This window comes from Ctenopharyngodon idella, chromosome 5, assembly GCF_019924925.1.
Source record: "Ctenopharyngodon idella isolate HZGC_01 chromosome 5, HZGC01, whole genome shotgun sequence".
Lineage (NCBI taxonomy): Eukaryota > Metazoa > Chordata > Actinopteri > Cypriniformes > Xenocyprididae > Ctenopharyngodon > Ctenopharyngodon idella.
The window spans coordinates 10,689,974-10,715,125 of NC_067224.1; the positions used below are offsets into that span (position 1 = coordinate 10,689,974).

General features: G+C 37.4%; 1 protein-coding gene across 5 annotated transcripts in view; it reads right to left on the bottom strand.

Annotated features, from left to right (window-relative positions):
* Positions 1-19,328: 19,328 nt before the first annotated feature.
* Positions 19,329-25,152, bottom strand: part of taf6 (TAF6 RNA polymerase II, TATA box binding protein (TBP)-associated factor) — a 75,999-nt gene continuing 70,175 nt past the window's right edge. For 4 of the 5 annotated variants that reach the window (XM_051893802.1, XM_051893804.1, XM_051893801.1 and 1 more), the window contains one exon: positions 19,329-20,312. In XM_051893802.1, coding sequence (XP_051749762.1) covers positions 20,022-20,312 — 291 coding nt within the window. In that variant the 3' untranslated portion in view covers positions 19,329-20,021. Of the gene's footprint in view, positions 20,332-25,152 lie in introns of all 5 variants that reach the window. The other variant, XM_051893803.1, reaches the window with a different exon arrangement.

A 25,152-nucleotide genomic window follows, 5' to 3' on the forward strand; every position in this document is an offset into this window, starting at 1 on the left:
TAAAGCAGTCAAGGCAGAGATGGAACATCCTCTCATCGACCGTGAAACCCTGTTCTAGACTGGAAACCTCCTCAGCAAATTCTTCAAGATACTGATTTGGATTGTGTGGTTTTCTGTTTCACAAAAGACACCAATAACAAATGGATTGCTTTCAAAAGGAAATTTTCCTAGAATTGGCCAGAGTTGCATCTGAGAGCTTTTAAACAATGGCAGCCCATCTATGTTCACCTGCAATTTAATCGTGTCAGTTTGTGACAGCAGTCCATCTCTGTTTTGGAGCAGATGTTCCAATATTCCAAAATGGACATACTCCCCACCATCAATTGTTTTCACCTTATGTGAATGTGATGTTTTCATTAAAGTTCTTGAACATTTTGGGTGTGAGGGGATGTGTTTGTTTAAAATTTTAAGTTGGCTGTCGGCTGCATTTTGTGTCACACCAGACTCTACAACCCACTGATGCAGTTTGTCTGGCAGGTCATCAAAGTTGCTAGTGTCATATGTGTCACTGAAAAAATCCTCTTCCTCACTGAAGTTGCTGAGACAGTCAGTGAATCTGTCATCGTCATCAATGTCATTGTCTAGGTCAATGTTGTTGTCTGTGTTGTTCTCACAGGTCATGTCTTCATCACATGATGGTTCATAATTTTGCAGAAGAGATTCTCTAGAACTAGCCACTTGGGTGTCAGTGTCATTGTTTTGTGGAGTATGGAGCTCAAGAAGTATATTCTGGACACGCCCCCATTTGGTAACAGAACTCAAACCTCCAAATTGTGCCATGTTTCTACAAGAATTGAAGCACAAGCATTTACATAAAATGTTTATGTAAATAACATTTTATGTAAATGTATATGTCCTCCTGAGATTCAGGAATAGACTTTTGTCCTTTGTAGTGGGCATTAAATTTAAGTGAATTTCTCTGACACCACACATGTCACAGTTTTAAGTATGGATGTCCTGTAAAGTGCACATTTAGGGCTTTTCATGACAACAATAATTCCTTGGTCTTTAAAAGTGACTAACACAATTTAGTGAACTAATTTAGCACTCGTATGGAAATATGATAATATTTTGTAATTATAATTTTAAAATTGTTTTTGTCTATACATGTCATTTCATGTCTTATTTGTTTTAAACAACTGAGTCCCAGTGTCCACTACAGAGGACATGGTGAATAAATGAATAAAATATCTTTATTCAAAAAAAAAAAAAAAAAAAACAAACAAAAAAAACAATCATTTCTGTCTTATGCTCTAAACAGTGTAATGACATGTAAAAAAATACTAAATAAAAAAAAATAAATAAAAAAAAAACTGGTTCACAGGAGGATATGTAGATAATGCAAATTAGTCATGCCACGATATCATAATTTTCATCCCGGTTTCATCTTTAATAACGGTTTTCGGACTCTAGGTGCTGTACAAGGTTGCCTGCCACGGATGCTTTCATATGGACACTGGCAACGTGGCAACATACAACGTGCCAAATATAATATGCAGTATGAACAATTTGCAACGCAAGGATATTGGATAACTTCATTTGCCATGAGCAAAAACCTCAAGGAATGGTTTGTAAGCTTTTCGTTATGGTTAGAGTCTAATAGAGAATAATGTGCAAAACTTCATGCTAATTTATCAGATGATTTTCAATGTGGCTCATGTTCTACTATAGCCTATTATACTGTTAGTCTGCGGGAGTTCATTGGTGATCACTTTTTGAGAACAGTTATTTTTTTTTATATTGACAAACATTACTAATATAGCGAAAAACATGGACAAAACAGTCTAAACCAGTGGTTCCCAAACTTTTTAGCGTGGAGTACCCCCTGAAGGGATTACATCCTTCTGCGTACCCCCTCTTCCACTTAGACTGCAGTCACATCTTTACCATTAAGGGACAATATTTGCCCCCTAAATTGATTTTCCAGTGCATTATTTTATCTTTATGAATAACTTTATTAAATGTTTTAAATAAAAATGTTTAACAGAGAATTGTGCAATGAGTAAAACAAAGTGATACTTTTAAATATTAAACTAAAACCGCCAGTAGGTGGCAGCAAGTCACTGTTTTTATGAGCGAGTCATCGAGTCATTCATTCAGTAACGATTGAATCATTGACTCTCACGATTCATTCAAAGCCGCAGAAGTGTTCGCAAAATACCGACGTGTGTTGTAGTTCTGCTGTGGTTTTCGTTAGAACTATTTCGTTGCAAAATAGATACTGACCGTACTGTTTAAAATGTATGTTTTGTTTTTGACCAGTTGTATAATAGTCACGTTTGCAGTCATTTGGATATTTGGGAACCGTTGCATTCTTGCTCGTTATCAACATAAAATACAAGAACTCAAGGTATGTTTTTGTATCGAAGAAAGTTTGAGTCTTAAATCGATATCAATCCACTATCTGTGTTGTTCTTCATGCGAGTAAGTGCTAAATCCACACTTTTACAAAGGTGCATTGTCGAGAACGGCATTAAGCGCGATTTAAGGCAGCAGATTCTGCACGCAATCTATCATATGCATGCTGCTTCTGTGGATACAGTCATATTTGACTGGAAAAGATGAGGTAATTTGATTAAATGTAATGGACTTACGGCATTTGCCAGTTAGAAATACATGCTCGGTTTTAATATTATAAGGTAGGGTAGAACTAATGAACTAGCATTTTGTTCGCGTACCCCCTTTTGTCACCTCACACGTTGCTATCTGTGTTTAAACTAAACACATTTAAACCTTGCCAATTTAAACATTAAACCGTAAGACGCGAAAGAGAACTCGTGAGCGCTGTAAGATTTGTATGTACTCATCCGAAGCGCGTACTGTTTTGTTTATCGGTTTATGATGAATTGACAGGAGTGCAGAATTCAGTAAGAATTTCGAGTTCAGCTTGCGCATAGAACAAAACTCCGGGCGTTTCAGCGATGACTATTGCAATCATAGGCGCCGATTTATGTTTCTGCCGGTGGGTGCCCAGTGCCCCACATCACCCCCTCCTCCCTCCAATTACATCCATATGATAGATAAATCCGCCCTCAGTTTTAGTATTCCATGATAGACTCCTGGTAGAATTTTGGTCAATAGAGTCAGAGGATCAGCCGTGCTCTAATTATCAGTGGTTCGAATCTGTCCTCAGTTTTTTTTCTCATTCAAGTTCAAAGAAGTTCATTAATGTTTGTATATCAAGAGCAGGGACATGTTTGTGTGCATTTTATTAGTGATTTCCCTGGAAAGAAGAGTCAATCGATAGATTACAGACCAACTTACACGAGCCACAACGTTCCTCTGCGTGATTTCAAAAACGACACGTTTAGCTCTAGTTCGCTTCTTTAACCCAAACTAACGTCAACTGGATGTTTAATTTGCATTATGTCCGTGCAGCGAGATGACAATTTCGACCCAAAAGCAAATTCTTTTCACGAGTGTTGTCGCGAGTCATGCTCTCGCTGACATCTGATGCAAGGAGTTTGAGTTTGAGCGCGCGCATGTATCTGATTTATGGGAAGCCAAACGCACCAAATGTAGGACGAGACAGCGCGGTTTTACAGAGCTCCCGCAGCGCCGACATGTCATCTGCGCGTTTCAATGGACCGAGCCGCGCGACCGACTCGTAAGCGCAGCGCGGACGTGCTTGCTTGCGCCACCGAACGGACAGCGCGGCGCGAACTAATCTCACCAGCGGGTCTGGTGAGCTACTGTAGGCCTAGTATACTATAGTTTTTACTACAGTAAACTGTAGTGTATATTATAGTATAATATACCCTATTGTAGAAAACTGTACAGTATTGGGTAAAGTAATTTGTTTATATTACTAGTTGTTCTGTTAGGTTTCAGCAACTATAGAATTACCACAACAAATTAATTCAAGTACTTTACTATAGTATGGTTCAAAAACACTTGTAGTTACAATAAATTTCTATAGTATTTTTTTCACCTGGGTTCTAGTTTAATTTTTTTTAAATGTTTTTAAAAGAAGTCTCTTCTGCTCTCCAAGGCTGCATTTATTTGATCAAAAATACAGAAAAAAACAGTAATAATGTGAAATATTTTTTCATTTTAAAATAGGCCTGTTTTCTATTTGAGTAGCCTATATTTTAAAATATTAATTGTGATCAAAGCTGAATTTTCAGCATCATTACTCCAGTCACATGATCCTTCAGAAATCATTATAATATATATTATAATATATATTGCTGCTCAAGAAATATTAATTTTGAAAACAGATGAAATATAAAGCTTTTGTAACATTATAAATATCTGCTGTAACTTGATAAATTTAATGCATCCTTGCCGAATAAAAGTATTCTTTAATTCCCCCCCCCCCCCCCCCCCCCCCCAAAAAAAAATTCTTACTGCCCCAAAACTTTTGAACTGTAGCCATAATGTTACAAAAGTTTTCTATTGAATGCTGTTCTTTTGAACTTTCTATTCATCAAAGAATCCTGAAAATCGTAGTCTAAGGAACAATACAGTTTGTGTACATGTAGTCTACTACTAATATGTAAGATAATAAGCAACAGAAATGTATAATTTCATTCTCTTTATCTTCATTATCTTGAAATGGGAAAACCAGCTGATCTTCTGCAGAGCAGTAATATGATTTGCGCTGCGCTGTTTTAATTGGTCAGCACCGCGCTGGTGAGATTAGTTCGCGCCGCGCTGTCCGCAAACAAGCACGTCCGCGCTGCGCTGACGAGTCGGTCGCGCGGCTCGGTCCATTGAACCGCGCAGATGACATGTCAGCGCGGCGCGAACTCTGTAAAACCGCGCTATCTCGTCCTGCTATTGGTTTGTTTGGCTTCCGATACACATACGCCTGGTCGGACGTCTGATTGCACACTGACGCGTCAAAAGCGTGCGTTTTGACAGCAAAACGCGCGTCCTCGACGTGTGATTTGCCATAAAAACGCGCGTTCTCGACGTGCGCTTTGGAGTCATGCGTACGTTTATCATAACAAAAATGGGCGTCGAATACGTGCGTTTTAAGTCGGACAAAACGCTCGTTAAGAACGTGTAAACAGGTAAATCAAACAGCCAGTGCAAACGTGTGTTTGAAGTGTCCAACAGGCGTGCTCTTTCCTTAGTGTTCTCAAAATTGCCCGTCGAAAGCGTGTGCTCACTTTTTAGGGCTTGGGTCTGTCATGTTTTTTGTCTGCTATAGGTTTAGGACTCTTGTATTATCATTAAACCCAACCAAAACAACATGTGGCCTGTTGCACAAAGCCGGTTTCAGTTTCTACCTATAAGTTCAAGATTAGTTTGAGCAAACTCTGGTTTTTCGGGTTTATGAAGGTGGATTGGTTTTTAGCGGGGTTTGTTGCTATGGTAACTGACGCTACACGGCTAACCTGCTCCGGAGCAGGTTTTATTCTGGGTTAGAGATCGCAAACCCAAACTCGACCAATCAGCTGTGAGTAAAGTGACATGTATCTGATGCAATAAAGCCACTCCTCCAGTATCTCTCGCTCCAAATGAAATCAGTTTATAGTGAAAACATTTTAGAGACAAAATTTCTCAACATTTGCTGTTAATTATTCATTATATTTATATTAAATTAAAATTATGAATAATTCATGACATATTCATATAATTAGGCCGATTATATTAATTGACAATATTAAACTTTGCTTTTAAATTAAAATAAATATAATACATGCATAATATATAAAGCTTTTAAACAGATTAAGCTTACATGTATTCTTTTGAGCTATTTGTGAAACTATATTAATTATTTGGTCTATTTGTTTGATTCACATGCATTGATATAGTCAAATATTTTCTTTCAGCTTCCTTCTCAAACTTTCACTGCAGCAGTGTTTATTCCTGCTTTGTAAATGCGTTTTATTTCATATTTTTCATAACGATCTCTTAATCTTCGGAAGCGACATGAATTGCGCGGCTCTCTCGCGAGGAGTGAATCAAACTGACGTTCTCCTTGTTCCGTGTGATTGGCTGTTTGCCGCACGTGTCAGACTTTCAGGTGCACGCGCTTTGCAAACTCTAGATTAAACCAGAGTTGACAGGGAAAGTTTATACCGAGCATTGTGCAACAGTTGAACCTGATCTAAACCAGGTTGGATTTATCTGAATAAATCCAACCTGAACAGAACCTTGAAAAACATAAAACTTTTCTTTAAAATAGATGTTTTAAAAAGATGATAATCTTTTTACCTTTAATAAAGTGTATTTTTTTTAATCATTAATTAAATGTATGCTTCATCTTTTATTTCAAGTTCTTAAATTTGATAAATAAATTAAATTAGAATAATAAGACACTATGGCACTATAACCAATCAAATTAAATCACACAGAAAATGTACCACTCCTTTAAATAGTTATGATATTGTTTTAAATATATATATATATATTTTATATACAAATAAGAAATATTTGATAAAAATTTATTTGACTTTTGAACATGAAACTAAACCGCCAGTGGGTGGCGGCGAGTGACCGTCTTAATGAATGAGTCATTGAGTCATTCATTCAAACGATTCGTTCAAACGGCTGATTCATTCAAGAATAAGATGTTTATAATGGGCCATTGAATCTTCGACTCAACCGATTCGTTTAAAATGCTGAATCATTTAGTAATGAAACAGTTGAGTGTTGCTGTGAGATGATGGTACTGCTGTAATCTTTGTTTGGAACTAAAACAAATCAGTCAATATTGCACTCTAAAAAATGCTGGGTTAAAAACAACCCAAGTTGGGTTGAAAATGAACAGACCCAGCGATTGTGTTGTTTTAATCCAGCGAATGGGTTGTTTTAACCCAGTGGTTGGGTTAAATGTTTGTCTAGCCTGCTGGGTAGTTTTATTTAACTCAACTATTGTGTAAAAATTACTCTATTGCTTGCTTAAAATGAACCCAAAATACAGTATGCTGGAAATGAAAATTTATTAATATGTTTAATAAATGAACATTTATTTCATTTTTTTTACAATCTCTAGGACACATTAATACTTAGGTAACTTTTTCAGAACTCTTCACACAGTTCTCCCAACCAACTTTCATCTTGGCACAGCAGTTAATTTTACATTCAAAATGCACTAAATCTACCAAAACACTGAAATCAACTCATTCTTCCAGAACTCTAAGGTTTTCACGCAACAAACACACTTTATCAGTCATAAAACACAGACCTAAAATACACTAACATCAGGTAGCATTATACAATGTTTTGTAAAAGTTCTTAATAAAACAAGATTAACACTCTATTTTTTATAATTCACTGCAGTTTTACATGAACCATGTTTACATTACAGTTCAAAATTATTGTTTTCCCCTTTGAATGGATTATAATGAAATTGAAAGACTAACACTTGTGTAAGTGTTCAGTTTCATCTGATTGCTTTGATAGTATTTGATTTTTTAGATTCAGAATATATTTCATTACAAGATTACTGTGGAAATGCAGCATATTTCTGTTTTATTCAGTTTTGTGTTATGTTATTGTAGGTACATGAGTTCTGGCGTTTGTTGTGTCGAAGTGAGAAAATAATGAATGCATTTTGTGCCAAAGCAATGATAAATGATCCACAGTTTAGCCCTCATAGATTTCTGTTTTGAAAAAGTGACCTAAGTATTGAGAAACGGATCCTAGCGATTGTAAAAAAAAAAAAATTTCTGTGTGATTTAATTTGATTGGTTATAGTGCCATAGTGTCTTATTATTCTAATTGAATTTATTGATCAAATTTAAGAATTTGAAATAAAAGATGAAGCATACATTTAATTAATGATTAAAAAATGCACTTTATTAAAGGTAAAAAGGTTATCATCTTTTTAAAACATCTATTTTAAAGAAAAGTATTATGTTTTTCAAGGTTCTGTTTTTTTTTTTTTTTTTTTTTTTTTTTTTTTTTTGTTTTGTTTTGTTACTTAATTATACTGGATTTTAATAACTCAACAATTACAATCCTCTGGCAAATTTATCCTCGATAATTCCATGTTGTTTTGGTTGGGTTTAATGATAATACAAGAGTCCTAAACCTATAGCAGACAAAAACATGACAGACTCAAGCCCTAAGAAGTGAGCACACGCTTTCGACGGGCAATTTTGAGAACACTAAGGAAAGAGCACGTCTCTTCGCCTGTTGGACACTTCAAACACACGTTTGCACTGACTGTTTGATTTACCTGTTTACACGTTCATAACGAGCGTTTTGTCCGACTCAAAACGCACGTATTCGACACCCATTTTTGTTTTCATTTTTTCACCCGTTTTCGGTGACTCCAAAGCGCACGCCGAGAACGCGCGTTTTTATCGCAAATCACACGTCAATGACGCGCGTTTTGATACACAAAAACGCGTGTTTCAGACGCGCGTTTTCCGTTATCCCAAAGCGCGCGTTAAGAATGCGCGTTTTTATGGCAAATCACACGTCAAGGACGCGCGTTTTGCTGTCAAAACACACGCTTTTGACGCGTCAGTGTGCAATCAGACGTCCGACAAGGCGTATGTGAATACTTTGGCTTGCCATAGTAAACCGCGCTGCCTCGTCCCACTTTTGGTGTGTTTGGCTTCCCATATGGAAGTTGAGCTTCACTCTCGCGAGCCTGAAGATGCTCAACTTCCATAGGAATAAATTGAATACACTCAGTCCGCGCCAGTGGACACGCACCGTCAGAAACACCCGTATTCTGCTTGTTTCCATTTCCTCTCATACACACACCACTCGAACCTTCTATAAAATAATCTTTCATACAGTTCGGAAAAGCTAGAGCGAATTACATGCGCGCCCATTGCACGGACATTCGCGTGGTTCATCATTGCACAGGATATGTACGCCAGTAGGCCTGTTTTCCTTACAAATACTCTACGAAGGCATCATTAATGTTGTTTGGAGTGCTGTGGGCTTATATTTTATAAATATGAAACTCATTGACAGAAGGCTGCTTTCAATTTCCACGTGCGCATTGTGAAGTGTGCTTGCGCAAGTGTTTAAATGTAGCCTACTTGCATCTCAAAATGTTTACGCGTTTTACAGCGTTGCGCACTATAACCAATCACGCACGATTCTGTTGAGCTTGCAATGGCCAGTCAGAGGTGTTCAGATTAGTCATCGCTGAAACGCTGGAGTTTTGTTCAGTGCACGAGCTGAACTCGGAATTCTGACTGAATTCTGCACTCTCGCTAATGCTCCCTGTCTCATCATAAACAGATTTGGTGAGTGTGCTCTTGAGAGCGTCGAAACTAATATAAACAGGTTTTTCTATTTACAATGTATTTTTTTGCAGCGTTGAGCAATGTAGCCAATCACAAACATATCTGATGATTTCTTGTCCAGTGCTGAGATCTGCACACTCAAATCCTCTCGGTATAGTTTAACTTTTAACAAAAAAAGTATAGTTATTATGTAGGCCAAATAAGATATTCATTGTACAGTCAGCTTAATCGATTAGCAGAACTTTGTGAGATCGCGATGAATTACGAGTGACAGCTTGGTGATTATAAAGGAAGCAGCTTTATGCACGCTTTCTAGGCCTAATTCATTCAGGATTTGAAGATAACGTTTTTTTTTTTTTTTTTTGCGTTTATGCTGGGATGTGTAGGTTGCTGACAGGCGTCCTGTTTTTATGGAGGAATCGCATTTACCCTAGAGTTGGTTCACCCTCCGCCTATGGTAAACACAGTCAGTTAGATGTCTTAAGGGATTAAACAGACAGGTCAAAAACATCTTATATTTCAAAAGAGATCTGTGCATTATTGTGAATGCAGCTTATTCTTCCGCTGTCTATGATGACATCAGTAATAATCAAACAACCAGCTGAGAAAGAGAAAAATCCCTCACAGCTTTTGAATGGAAAACGTTCAGATAAATACTGAAAGCACTCTTTGTTTATTGCTTGTAATATTTCGTTGTGCCTCTTTATTATTATTTATTAGGCTACTTGCTTTTATGTTTTGAAGCTGTATATATTAAAAAATCTTAATATACAATTTTATTAATTATTTTTTTAAAACTAGTAATTATTTAAAAAGTACTTATAATTACATAGACAATGTATTAAATAAAAAAATAAGGTTAAAATAAGAAAAAAAAAGTGGATCAAGAATCGTTTTGGAATCGGATCGTGACTCCCAGAATCGAGATCGGATCGTGAGGTGCCGAAAGATTCCCACCCCTACTCTGTTGTATTCTCTAATTGGGCAGTGGAAACTTAATTTATCACAGAAGTCTCTATAGTACAACAAATTACAAAACAGCGAGGTCGAGGATCAACTTTCCGCGTCAGAAACGCATGTCAAACTGTATCAATATCAGTCTTTTTCAAAGCCCTCATCCCTGCCAGCATGAGAGACAAAACGACGGAGACTCATCAATGTACATCCAAGTGATAGCCTACTCTGTAAAAGTGCAGGAAGGCAGCGTCTATTTCGTGCACAGTGCACACAACATGGATCTAAAACAGATAAACATTTCAGCTGTGTGGACGCAAACTAATCGTTAACAATTATCATTTTTAATCGATACTGATATTGATCTTATTCTCAATATATTTTAATCTTTGCTGTTTTCTGTTACTGCCTGAACTTCACATCTGTAGCGCAGCCATCCATAATCGCGAATGAGTCCCAAGATTTTAATATGAATAAGATATTATCAATTTAAAACATGCAGACAAAAATGGTAAAAACATTTCTAGGATTGACACCAACAGTACTAAAGTAGGCTTATATGCGCTCCTCCATCATTATGACTTTGCATTGCAGATCTATTTCAAAAATGTAAAAAATGAAAAATAAAATTAAAATAAAAAAAAGGCTTTTTAACAAGTCCAAGTTTAAATTCGACCGATTCGACTCTGGCTTTGGAATTTCAGAATGATCATAGCATCATTTCAGATGCGATGTGTCCGAAAATTATTCTAGTTGATTAATTATTCTGTCACAGACTTTTTTAATGCATGGTTTATTCCTAATAAATTTACTATTAGTTTCTTCTCTAAATATGTTTCCATCACGTTTTATGTGCATTTTATTTCGTTGAATAAAAAGTATCCACCCCAACGAGTATACGAGTTACATGTATTCACATCTTGTGCAGTATCTTAAAATGTGCAGACGTAGCCATTTTTTTCAGAAAACCATTAGCCTATGACTCATTTAAAATTCTGTACTACTTATATTACTGCATGCATAAGTTTCAGAAACCCACTTTAAAAATGACGGTCAAATACAATAGATCATCGTTAAGACATGCATGGACCCTTTCTTTGTCCATTTATTCAGCTTCTTAATGATTTTAGTAGCTACATTTAACATAGATAGGCTTTAGCAAGTTATTGACAACATTATTTCTATTATACTTCATTTTTATGAACATATGTACACGGCTTCTGTCTCGCGCACAGACGCGCGTGCGAGCCTTTAAAAGTATTTGGCTGCGGAAAGATGCGTTCGGCGTGTGCACTGCGCACTATCTAGTGGACTTTTGTTTTCAAGCACTCAATTCACTGTTGCATGGGCTATTGTACAGTACACACACGGTCCGTGCCATCACAAAAATTGGGCTGCACGCGGACGGGGAGTGCGGACGTCCGCGAGCCCTCTGATGACGAAAATTACGCGATGCGAATGCCCGAAGTATACCTTGGTGTTAAGCCCGTAATAGCGGGCCACCAATCCACCCAGGCTCATATGCACATGCATACCTAGCGCACCAGACGCTACGCCACTGTCCTGGTTGTATTCCTGCGTGCGTGTCCGCTGCGCCTGTGACTCTTGATTCGGGTGTGTGACGACGATGCGTTTTAGAACGCAAAAGAGAATTGTCTCGGGGGCCCCCCAGTGTTCGGGGCCCTGGGCTGCAGCCCATGTTGCCCATTAGGATAACGCGGCCCTGACTACCCATATACAGGTGCTGGTCATATGATTAGAATATCATCAAAAAGTTGATTTATTTCACTAATTCCATTCAAAAAGTGAAACTTGTATATTATATTCATTCATTACACACAGACTGATATATCTTTCAAATGTTTATTTCTTTTAATTTTGATGATTATAACTGACAACTAAGGAAAATCCCAAATTCAGTATCTCAGAAAATTAGAATATTGTGAAAAGGTTCAATATTGAAGACACCTGGTGCCACACTCTAATCAGTTAATTAACTCAAAACACCTGCAAAGGCCTTTAAATGGTCTCTCAGTCTAGTTCTGTAGGCTACACAATCATGGGGAAGACTGCTGACTTGACAGTTGTCCAAAAGACGACCATTGACACCTTGCACAAGGAGGGCAAGACACAAAAGGTCATTGCAAAAGAGGCTGGCTGTTCACAGAGCTCTGTGTCCAAGCACATTAATAGAGAGGCGAAGGGAAGGAAAAGATGTGGTAGAAAAAAGTGTACAAGCAATAGGGATAACCGCACCCTGGAGAGGATTGTGAAACAAAACCCATTCAAAAATGTGGGGGAGATTCACAAAGAGTGGACTGCAGCTGGAGTCAGTGCTTCAAGAACCACTATGCACAGACGTATGCAAGGCATGGGTTTCAGCTGTCGCATTCCTTGTGTCAAGCCACTCTTGAACAACAGACAGCGTCAGAAGCGTCTCGCCTGGGCTAAAGACAAAAAGGACTGGACTGCTGCTGAGTGGTCCAAAGTTATGTTCTCTGATGAAAGTAAATTTTGCATTTCCTTTGGAAATCAGGGTTCCAGAGTCTGGAGGAAGAGAGGAGAGGCACACAATCCACGTTGCTTGAGGTCCAGTGTAAAGTTTCCACAGTCAGTGATGGTTTGGGGTGCCATGTCATCTGCTGGTGTTGGTCCACTGTGTTTTCTGAGGTCCAAGGTCAACGCAGCCATATACCAGGAAGTTTTAGAGCACTTCATGCTTCCTGCTGCTGACCAACTTTATGAAGATGCAGATTTCATTTTCCAACAGGACTTGGCACCTGCACACAGTGCCAAAGCTACCAGTACCTGGTTTTTAAGCACCATGGTATCCCTGTTCTTAATTGGCCAGCAAACTCTCCTGACCTTAACCCCATAGAAAATCTATGGGGTATTGTGAAGAGGAAGATGCGATATGCCAGACCCAACAATGCAGAAGAGCTGAAGGCCACTATCAGAGCAACCTGGGCTCTTATAACACCTGAGCAGTGCCACAGACTGATCGAGTCCATGCCACGCCGCATTGCTGCAGTAATTCAGGCAAAAGGAGCCCCAACTAAGTATTGAGTGCTGTACATGCTCATACTTTTCATGTTCATACTTTTCAGTTGGCCAAGATTTCTAAAAATCCTTTCTTTGTATTGGTCTTAAGTAATATTCTAATTTTCTGAGATACTGAATTTGGGATTTTCCTTAGTTGTCAGTTATAATCATCAAAATTAAAAGAAATAAACATTTGAAATATATCAGTCTGTGTGTAATGAATGAATATAATATACAAGTTTCACTTTTTGAATGGAATTAGTGAAATAAATCAACTTTTTGATGATATTCTAATTATATGACCAGCACCTGTGTGTGTGTGTATATATATATATATATATATATATATATATATATATACATATATATATATATACACATATATACACATACAGGGGTTAAATTGGGATTTGTTATGTGGGGGGGGCTCTGTGGTTTCAGGGGTGCATGTGTATACGAAGACTACAAAATCGTATCAATTGACAAACTAAAATATAACAAGTTGAGAGAGCCCTCTGCTATGAACACTAAAATGCTGATCAAAATCATTCTATAGATGCTGGTAGTGTGCAAAGCTACATCTGATGACAATAAAATCTTTCTGTATGCCTGTGCCTTCTCCTTTGTGTCAGTATCAAATATAAGAGTGATGCTGCCATTAAAGGAGAGAATATAAATACAAAATAAAGAGTTCGACATTAAGCCTTGTTTTGTGCTTGTCCTTTGGACAACTAAATTGGTCATTTACTTGTCAGAGTAAAAAAGTAGCTTGCCTGGGGAAAAAAATAGGATTTTTTTTTTGTGTTGTAAATATAATTTATTCTGAAACAAGCAACATTCTCATCAGTGTTTTATCAGCAGTGATATATTTAAATCTGCATATTTATGTTATTTACCCTGGGGGTATTTTATTTATATTCCTTACATAATAATAATAATAATAATAATAATAATAATAATTCCTTAATTAATAATAATAATAATTAACCTTTATAAAGGGCATTTCCACCCTCCCCCCATCTAATTAAATTTATGTTTAATCTTTTATTTCATATTCTTACATTTGATAAATTAAAATAGTAAGACACTATAGGGCTGTTACCAAATTAAATAATTTACACTGAAAAAGTACAACTGCATTCAATAATGTTATGAGATTCTTTAAATATTTTTGAATATACAAAGAAATGTTGGTGGGAAATGTATACGTTTAAACATGAAATTAAACCGCCAGTAGATGGCGGCAAGTAACCGTCTTAATGAGTGAGCCACTGACTCATTTATTCAAACGATTCATTCAAAAGGCTGAATCAAGAATGAAGCAGTTGTTTATGATTGGGCCATTGAATCTTCACTCAACCGATTCGTTCAAAACGCTGAATCATTCAAAACGGATGAGCGTAGCTGCGAGATGCGCTGGTTCTGCTTTGTTTGGAACTATTTTCGCTGCTACAATAGAACAAAAAAACAGGCAATATTGCACCTTAAACGTAAGTGATTAATATTAACTACTTGTTTATTGAACTGTTGTAAGAAATTAGTGTCAATTTCAATCAAGGTGATATTCAGGAATTCAGCAGTTTCGGTTGTGTGATGCTTAACTTTGTCATATGTCGTAAATAGCTAGCTATAAAAACCCCACATATTGAATTTTTATTGCAACATGATAACTGAGTTTCTTTGTGTGAGCAGAGCTAATTGTTTTGAATTCTCCTCAAGAGGTTACGTGCGCCTCAACAGCAAAATAGGCTATCACCGCCAATATACATTAGGCTACATATATTACTATCCACTATCAATTGCCACTTAAGCTAAATGAATCATTCTCACGTTTTGGTTGTTATTGACATTTTAATCAAGCTACTTATCTGGTCAGGCAAGTAAAATTCTCTTTCACATCAAAAAATCCACTTGTCCTGCAGTCCCGGACAAGCGCATGTCGAGCCCTGGTAAGCCTATGTGCCGGGGCTTAGACCCGGACGGCCCCGGCCCAATTTAACCCCTGTGTATATATATATATATATATATATATATATATATATATATATATATATATACACACACATACATACAAATAAAATCTATAAACATATGAAATTACATTCACCATAAAGCAATAATGAAAATAAGCTGAAACACAAAAATGAACTTCATAATAACACATTCAAATGAACAAACAATCCAAACCCATATGGTACCCAAAACTACATTTCCCATAATTCCTAGCAAAGGATATAAAGGACATCAGGAAAAGCCGTGCTCTGGGTTGTAATAACAGGCCTTTGCTCCATGCTGCACTCGTGGATCTCGGCAGAACCACGGGTAAGATACACAATCATTCAAACAATTAAATAAAGAAAATTAAACCCATACCTTTGTCTAGTTGTGGTTTTATTCAATCACTAGCGTGCACTCTAGTAATGAATTGTCGTGTCGCTCTTTAAACTTTAATGCGCGCATATAGTGACGACATGCACCTCTAACACAGTGTTTTGGGTAAATTATTAAAGAAACAAAATAAATACATAGAAATTTATAAACAAGCAGACAAAAAAACCAAAAAAAACAATCAATTTCTCATACAAAGAAATAAAATAAAAAAGAGAAAACTAGAACAAATGAAATAGAATAGTCTATTTATTAAGTATCTACTAATTTCTTGGAACAGGTTACATTCTTCTCTTCTTTTTTTTCAAGGCAATCTCCTTACTAAACTTTATAGAACATTCTCTAATTCTATATTTTACAAATTCACATTTACTGCAAAAACTATTATTAGTCTCATTATTTTCAGTTTCAGTTATTATATTATTATTTTTTATCTTTGTACAATATTCTTTATTTTTTAAGAGACCAGATTTAAATTTCCAGTAGCCTTTATTTTTCCTTATTCTGTCAACTGGATTTAATTTCATTTCTACAATACAATGATCTGATAATGGGGCTTTGGAAATCAAGATGTCTGAGGCAAATTCTCTAAACGAGTAATCCACAAGCCAGTAGTCAATCCTGGATTTAGAGTGTTATTAGGTTTAAACCAGGAATATTGTTTTACTCCTGGATTTAAACTTCTCCAGATATCTATCAGGTGACTTTTATTCATAAATTCCCCAATTGTATGGTTAAAGTGGTAGCTGTCAAATGTAGTGGGCCATTAGTCTTCCCATTCATCAGGTGTCTTCCAGTCACCTCCCATTAGAATAAAGTCTGTTGGATAGACTGTTTTGAGCTCTGATAAAGTATTTGTAATTTCTTCAAGCATTTGTTTATTTATTTATTTAGTTCTATGACCATACACATTAGTTACTATGAAAAAACAACCATCAAGTTTTAAAACCACCATCAGTTAGTGACCTTGGCTATCTGTCCTGTATGTGATTATATCACCTGGAAACCTATTAACCCCTTAGCATTCCTGTAAAATTTGGCTACAACGCCTGAAAAAGGCATACCAAAAGTAAACTGCATGCTGTTCTTGAACCAGTTGGAGTGTATGCATGGTTTTGGTCTCTTTTGAAAGGTATGTGTACTATAGGTGGTACAGTGGAACGCTAACAGGTTAAAACAAACTGCAACACCAGCAGACTTATTGGTCCCATGACTAAACAGTATTTGATCAAACCATTGGTTAGACCAGAACTTAAAGAGTTAGTTCACCCAAAAATGAAATTTCTGTTATTAAGTACTCACCCTCATGTCGTTTCACACCCATAAGACCGTTTATCTTTGGAACACAAATTAAGATATTTTTGATGAAATCCAAGGGTATCTGATCCACACATAGGCAGCAACATCATTGCACCTTTTGACGTCCAGAAAGGTAGTTAAAAACATAATAGTCAACGTGACTACAGTGGTTCAACCGTAATGTTATGAAGCGACAAGAATACTTTTTGTGCTCAAAAAGTATCATAAGATTAAGGTTGAAGCACTGTAGTCACGTTGACTATTTTAACCATGTTTTCAACTACCTTTCTGGACGTCAAAAGGTGCAATGACGTTGCTGCCTATGTGTGGATCAGACACCCTTGGATTTCATAAAAAAATCTTAATAAGATAAACGAAGGTCTTATGGGTGTGGAACGACATGAGGGTGAGTACTTAATGACAGAAATTTCATTTTTGAGTGAACTAACTCTTTAACAACCACTTCGGAAGAATGAGTTTCCTGTAATAGCTGACGTGGTTTTCGCCCTTTACAAAATAATGTTTTTTTTTTAATTTTTTTTTTTTATACCAAATATTTTAGACCCCTCACGTTTAACGAAGCAAATGAGACCTTGAAATTGAACATTGCTGAAGATAATGAGATATTATAAAACGAAGAAACGAAAAAGTAAAAAAAAAAAAAAAAAAAAACAGTAAGAAATTAGTTCAAAGCTTATTTACGCTGATTAGCAAATACAAAAATAGTCCCATGTCTTCTTAACACTCCTTTTGGTTCGTGGTAGTAAGCACGCTTTCCATCCCGACGAGACTGTTCAATCTGCGGCCACAGTTTTTTCCTTGCCTCTCTAGTGGTAGCATCTTGGCGAGGCGGAAGCCTTCTCTCTGCACACTGGGGAATCCTTGCAGCAACGCCATAACTCCTCCTTGACAAGCCTTGGGACAAATAAGACAACTATTTGTCTACTTCTGTTATCTTCTTTTTGGCCGACTCTGTGCACAATGTCAATCTTCGAGCTGTCACTGATCCATGTCAGGGGCGATCTCACTGAACAGTTGTATAACGTCTGCTCTAATGTTCTTGTCCTTTCTTTCCCATAAACCATTTAGTTTCAGACACCATCGCATCTTGTATCTCTCCTGATCCCTGATTCTCTCTTTAAGCTCTTGATTTTCTTTGCACAGACGTTTGTTACACTTTTCTAGCTCAATGACCTTCCCATTGCATTCCTTAACTTCTTCGACATTGAACTGCACGGCTTTAGTTAAGCTAGCAATCATGCTGGTACTCTGTTTAGCCTGCTCTCGAAGTTGTGCCAGTTGCTCATTAAAGTTCTTTTCCAAACTCTGAATGGCTTCCAATATGGTCAGGTTAGAGACCTCATTTTCCTTTAGTGCAGTTTTGCTCTTTTTCCTGGCTGGAATCTTGCTCGGAGTTGTTGGCGTGGAGTCTTTTCTTTTACTGATTGTGCTAACCTCCATATCGTAGTCACGGTCGGCAGATTGCTCGAGGATCTTAGTGCTATCACAGCTTGCTTCTTTTCACTATCCCCCTCTTTTATTATCAGTCTGGCCGGTTTGATCATACTTTTTCAATTATTTGGAGTATCTTTACAAGCGGATAATCAAGATTTGGGATAATTTTGCTTTCGTCTCTAATGCGAGCGACTGTTCAACACGCCATCTTGCCCGGAAGTCCCTTTCACTGCTTCTGTTTAATAATTTAAGGGTTTTTCACCCTTGGTTAGGCAGCTGGGGTAGCTTCCCACCGTTGTTGGTGGAGAACTGGGAGTAAAACTTAATAGAGCTGGTTTATGGGTTTTTGTGGGTTGGTTTGTGTGATTACAAATTATGAACAAGTATCACCTAATCCTGTATTACTTGAGGGGCTTATGGGGTGAGTTAGCTGTGGTCTTACAGTATGCAATTAACCCCCGGTTTCACAGACAAGGCTTAAGCTAGTCCTAGACTAAAATGCATGTTTGAGCTGTTTTAACTGAAAACAACCTACATTGACAGATCTTAAAATATGTCAGTGCCATTGTTTTGTCTCAAGATGCACACGAGTAATGTTTTTTTCTAGGGTACGTTTATAAAAGATACTTAAATATCCTAATTGAACTAAGGCTTAATCCTGGCTTAGGCTAAGCCCTGTCTGTGAAAACGGGCCTATGTGTCCCCTGTATAAGTAGCTCAGTTCTTTTTTTTTTTTTTCTTCAGGTTGGACTATCTGAGAAATTGCTGCCCCCGTCAGCTGACTTGGCTCAGGGTTGATGTTCTGAATTTTATTGTCCCGTTCAATAAAGAATTATGAATTTACTACTACTTGTCTTGTGTGATAGATTTATTTTTTGTTTGCTTTTGTGGGCCCTATTGAGTGTCACATCTATATAAAATTTCAACTTGATCCTGACAATATGTTTCCTTCCATTTGAAATCCACTAAAGGTTTCTACACAAGCACTACAGTAAAGTCTTATAAAGAAATGAAAATTACAACCACATTTAAAACCCATCTTTATTATAGAAGATAAAAAATGAACATGAAATAGTAAATCAATTAAATTGTTCATTAAACCCTATAAATGCCCAGTTTTCGGTCAAGCACACATGCTCAATTATACACATGTAGAATAGACAAGTGATGGACCCACTGTCTCATTTTGTTTGCTTGTTTGTTTTCTAGACACAAAATGCACATCTATCATTCCTTCTCCCATTATAAATACAACCATATCTTCACGTTTATTAATGAAACATTGCTAAAGCTGTGAGGTCAAACACAGAAGTCAAAAATCCAGAAGTCTTGTGCTTTCTTCACACACACCTTTTTATCTCAAATGACAATCAAGTTCCATCCTGTATTTTTCTGCCATGTGTGTGTGCTTATCACTGTTACAGCTTCTCTATGCTGGTAGCCACAATGGGAGTTATGTAAGCAATTACGTTTGTGTTTAAATGTACATACAGTAATCAGACATGTATTTGTGTGTATACATTATTCACTGTTAATGTTTTGACGTATATATATCGTATGTACACAGTGTGTGAGTCTTATGTTCCAAGTGTGCATAGCTATTTGCTCGCTTTTCTAATTGTAAGCACGTGTCAGTTTGTCCAAAAGTGCTCAGTAAGCACTATGATGAGTCTCAAGCTACATTTATTGTTCTTCTGTATCTTGGTGGAATAAGTTTCAGTGTGGCGATTGTGTGTTTGCGGCAGGTGATTCTGAACGTTCTAGCTTGACAGTAGACTCCATGCTGATGGGTGAGGTAGAGGAGGGAAGGACACTTGAGCCCTTGTTCTCCAGTGAGGAAGAGGATGAAGGCAAAGACACCACAATGTATTTCTGGAGAGGGCGTGAGCCACCCACAGCACCTGTGTTTCCAGACTCCAGTTTAACGAGTGGTTGTAAAGATGTGGGGGTGCTGGGGACTGTACTTGTGACAGGAGATCCAGACTGGGAGGAGCTGAGAGTGATTACCTGGAGAAAAAGTTTACGTCTACAATTACAACAGATATATAGATTAGAGACTAGAATTTGACATTTTCTGAAGAAATTGTAAATTGCACTTCCATTTGCAAAACTCACTGCCACAATAGTATGTAAATGGTACAAAAATGTTGTGGGTGGTTTTAGAGCATTGCATTGTCATTTCTAAGGTGTTGCTAAGTGTAGTTGCTGGGTGGTTGCTTACTGGTCAATTCAAACTCAACTCCAAGTCTCTATAGGGCTTTTAACACTGCGCTTATCCCCAAGTTATCGTCGTTCTAAACACCGCTTTTAACCCCAGGTAAAGGAATGTTTCATACTTGTAATTTAGAAGCGGTGTTAGCACCGCTTTTTACCCGGGGTTATGAAACCCTACTCCGGAGCAGGGTTAGCACTGCTTTTGCACTGTAAACTTGTACAGTGTGAAACGATGCAGTGTTACAAAGTTACAGTTAGACACTTAGCAACAGACAATCGCATACTCATATTTGCCTGCTTTGAACGGTCACGGAAACACCACGCATTGTATATAAACAGTAAATTCATCGTTTGAGAGGAAAAATGTCAAATGCTTACAGAAAACACAACAATTTCAGTGAAGAAGAGACCATTTCATTCTTATTATTATAATCCAAAATGTCCATTCAGTATTAACTCGATAGTACAGTCAGCAATACGAGGATGTGCAATGCTAGAGCTTGGTAAACAGGTTATGTGCTGCGTTTATCCAATCAATGACACTGACACCGCAAATATGCAAAGACCGTTAACCGTTACCCAGGGTTTAGGAATGTACAATGTGAAACATAAGCTTATGAATACCCAGGATTAATTGTTAACCCTGGGTAAATTATGAGCAGTGTGAAACGTGAAACAAGATAACCCAGGATCTCATTTACCCGGGTTTTAGAATGACCCAGGGTTAACTATTTCAATTGTGAAAAGCCCTTATGACATTCTAGACACTACATATGGCTTGAGTCCCACTTTCAATGTAAATTTATGGATTTTTTCTTAGTTATTACTTTTCTAACATCTGTATGAGAGTAATAAGAATATGATTTTTCTCACATTACAATAATGAAAAATGTTCAGAAAAATGTGCTTAATAGTCATTAAAAATAAATTGGTTAAAATACATGGTTTTTGATCAAATTTAGATAATATAATTACCTAATTACTAATTTCGTTAGTTTAGCAGGGTAATACAAAAACAGGCCAAGAAGAAAAGACACACATTAACTGCAAACAATTTTTTTTTTTTTTTAAATTAGGAATTAAGGTGAAGAATTAGGTGAGACCATCAGGAACTCTTAGTCTCTAGTGCCACCATTTTCCAGAACTGCAACCTACCTGGAGTCTCCAGAAGTACAAGGTGTCAGGATCTCAGAGACTTTGCTAAGGTAAAGAATCGTGAAATATGATACCCACTCAATAAGAATCACAAGCTGAAGTGTGGTGAAATACATGAAGACTGTTTTTTAATAGACTTTATAGACAGATACAGGGTTTCTGCAGGTTTCATCAAATCTAATTTAATGCTTTTTAATGCCTATTTTTACATTTTTAATGCCATATACAGTGGGTACGGAAAGTATTCAGACCCCCTTAAATTTTTCACTCTTTGTTATATTGCAGCCATTTGCTAAAATCATTTAAGTTCATTTTTTTTCCTCATTAATATACACACAGCACCCTATATTGACAGAAAAACACAGAATTGTGGACATTTTTGCAGATTTATTAAAAAAGAAAAACTGAAATATCACATGGTCCTAAGTATTCAGACCCTTTGCTGTGACACTCATATATTTAACTCCATTTCTTCTGATCATCCTTGAGATGGTTCTACACCTTCATTTGAGTCCAGCTGTGTTTGATTATACTGATTGGACTTGATTAGGAAAGCCACACACCTGTCTATATAAGACCTTACAGCTCACAGTGCATGTCAGAGCAAATGAGAATCATGAGATCAAAGGAACTGCCTGAAGAGCTCAGAGACAGAATTGTGGCAAGGCACAGATCTGGCCAAGGTTACAAAAAAGTTTCTGCTGCACTTAAGGTTCCTAAGAGCACAGTGGCCTCCATAATCCTTAAATGGAAGACGTTTGGGACGACCAGAACCCTTCCTAGAGCTGGCTGTCCGGCCAAACTGAGCTATCGGGGGAGAAGAGCCTTGGTGAGAGAGGTAAAGAAGAACCCAAAGATCACTGTGGCTGAGCTCCAGAGATGTAGTCAGAAGATGGGAGAAAGTTGTAGAAAGTCAACCATCACTGCAGCCCTCCACCAGTCGGGGCCTTATGGTAGAGTGGCCCGACGGAAGCCTCTCCTCAGTGCAAGACACATGAAAGCCCGCATGGAGTTTGCTAAGATGGTGAGAAATAAGATTCTCTGGTCTGATGAGACCAAGATAGAACTTTTTGGCCTTAATTCTAAGCGGTATGTGTGGAGAAAACCAGGCACTGCTCATCACCTGTCCAATACAGTCCCAACAGTGAAGCATGGTGGTGGCAGCATCATGCTGTGGGGGTGTTTTTCAGCTGCAGGGACAGGACGACTGGTTGCAATCGAGGGAAAGATGAATGCGGCCAAGTACAGGGATATCCTGGACGAAAACCTTCTCCAGAGTGCTCAGGACCTCAGACTGGGCCGAAGGTTTACCTTCCAACAAGACAATGACCCTAAGCACACAGCTAAAATAACGAAGGAGTGGCTTCACAACAACTCCGTGACTGTTCTTGAATGGCCCAGCCAGAGCCCTGACTTAAACCCAATTGAGCATCTCTGGAGAGACCTAAAAATGGCTGTCCACCAACGTTTACCATCCAACCTGACAGAACTGGAGAGGATCTGCAAGGAGGAATGGCAGAGGATCCCCAAATCCAGGTGTGAAAAACTTGTTGCATCTTTCCCAAAAAGACTCATGGCTGTATTAGATCAAAAGGGTGCTTTTACTAAATACTGAGCAAAGGGTCTGAATACTTAGGACCATGTGATATTTCAGTTTTTCTTTTTTAATAAATCTGCAAAAATGTCAACAATTCTGTGTTTTTCTGTCAATATGGGGTGCTGTGTGTACATTAATGAAGAAAAAAAATGAACTTAAATGATTTTAGCAAATGGCTGCAATATAACAAAGAGTGAAAAATTTAAGGGGGTCTGAATACTTTCTGTACCCACTGTATATATATATATATATATATATATATATATATATATATATATATATTCGTTAGATGACGTCATATGGCAATTAAAATATTCATTATGTCATTAAGTTGCATTCGCATTCTGCCAAGTGTCAGCCCTTTAGATTTGTTTGCTCCTCTGCTGCTACTCTTTGTGCTCACATAATGTATTTTAATACAGCCAAAATCCCAATAAAACTATTTCATCTATTTATTTTTCTTTTTGTTGTCAGACAGCATGAAATGGTGACTGAAACGTGGCCCATAAAGACTACATGCAGCGCTTGACATTAAAAAAGTTGCTTGTCCGGAAAAAAAAATAGGATTTTTGTGTGGTGTAAATATAAATTTATTCTGAAGCAATATTCTTTCATTCAGAATATTCTTTATTCTGAATATTCTTTCAGAATATTGCAGCTTTGACATATTTAAATCTGCATTTTTGTGATATTTATCCAAAAATGTTTTTTACCTTTATAAGTGCCCCCCCAGCATCAAAAATATTTTTTTGAAAATACAAATAAACCGCCAGTAGGTGGCGGAAAGTGACCATCTTAATAAGTGAGTCATTCATTCAAATGATTCGTTCAAACGGCTGATTCATTCAAGAATGAGGCAGCTGTTTATGGGTGCTTCTCATTTCTTATTTGCGCATCTTCGTTTCCTTTCCTCGCTTCCTGTCCTCGCGTCTCAGCTCCACCCCCGTAGGATGTAAGGGGAGGATGCAAGGAAAGAAAACGAGGACGGAGGAATCAAAGGAAATGTTATTTGTATATTGGAATGTTCTTGTTCACCTGAGCGTCGAGGGATCTGCCCTCATGTTGTTAAAGTTTGGTTATTTAAAAAATGTATAATAAATATTAATAACGCAAGATGCTCCGGTTGAAATATGTAAGATGTAAAGTTTATTTAAACTGCAAAAGTAAAGAATACATTTAAATTATTGTTGACAGATGTGACAGGGGAGGAGAATGTGTACGTGCGTCAGGTTTCTCGACGAGAAAGACTTCCGCAAAGGATACACCTGTGTATCCTCGCTCATGACTCCTCAGGAAGCTTCCTCACTCCTCGTTCCTCGCCTCCTCACGGTTCAGTTAGAGAACTGAGATGTCCTACAAGATGGCTGAGCTTGATCAGTTTCCGGGTCATAGGATGGAGGACGGAGGAGCAAGGAAAGGAGGAGTTATATTGAGAAGCACCCTATAAATGGGTCACTGAATAAGTGACTCAACCGATTCGTTCAAAACGCTGAATTACTCAAAAACACAGTAAAGAAAACACGGTTGAGTGTTGCTGTGAGATGCGCTATGGTTCTGCAGTGATGTTTATTTGGAACTATTTTCGCTGCTGAAACAGAACAAAAACAGTCAACATTCCTTCTAAAATGTAAGTGACTTAATATTAACTAGGCTACTTGTTTATGTGTAACTGTTGTATGAAATCAGTGTCACGTTTACATTCGTGATGGTATTCAGGAAGAGAGCACTCTTGGTCATGTGATGTTGCTTAATTGTATCATGTGTTATAAATATAAAAACTCCACATTTTCACTTTTTACCGCAGTATTTAACCGAGTTTCTTATGTGTGCTGCGCTCATTTGTTTCAATTTCTCCTGTATCCGTCAGTACATTATACATTA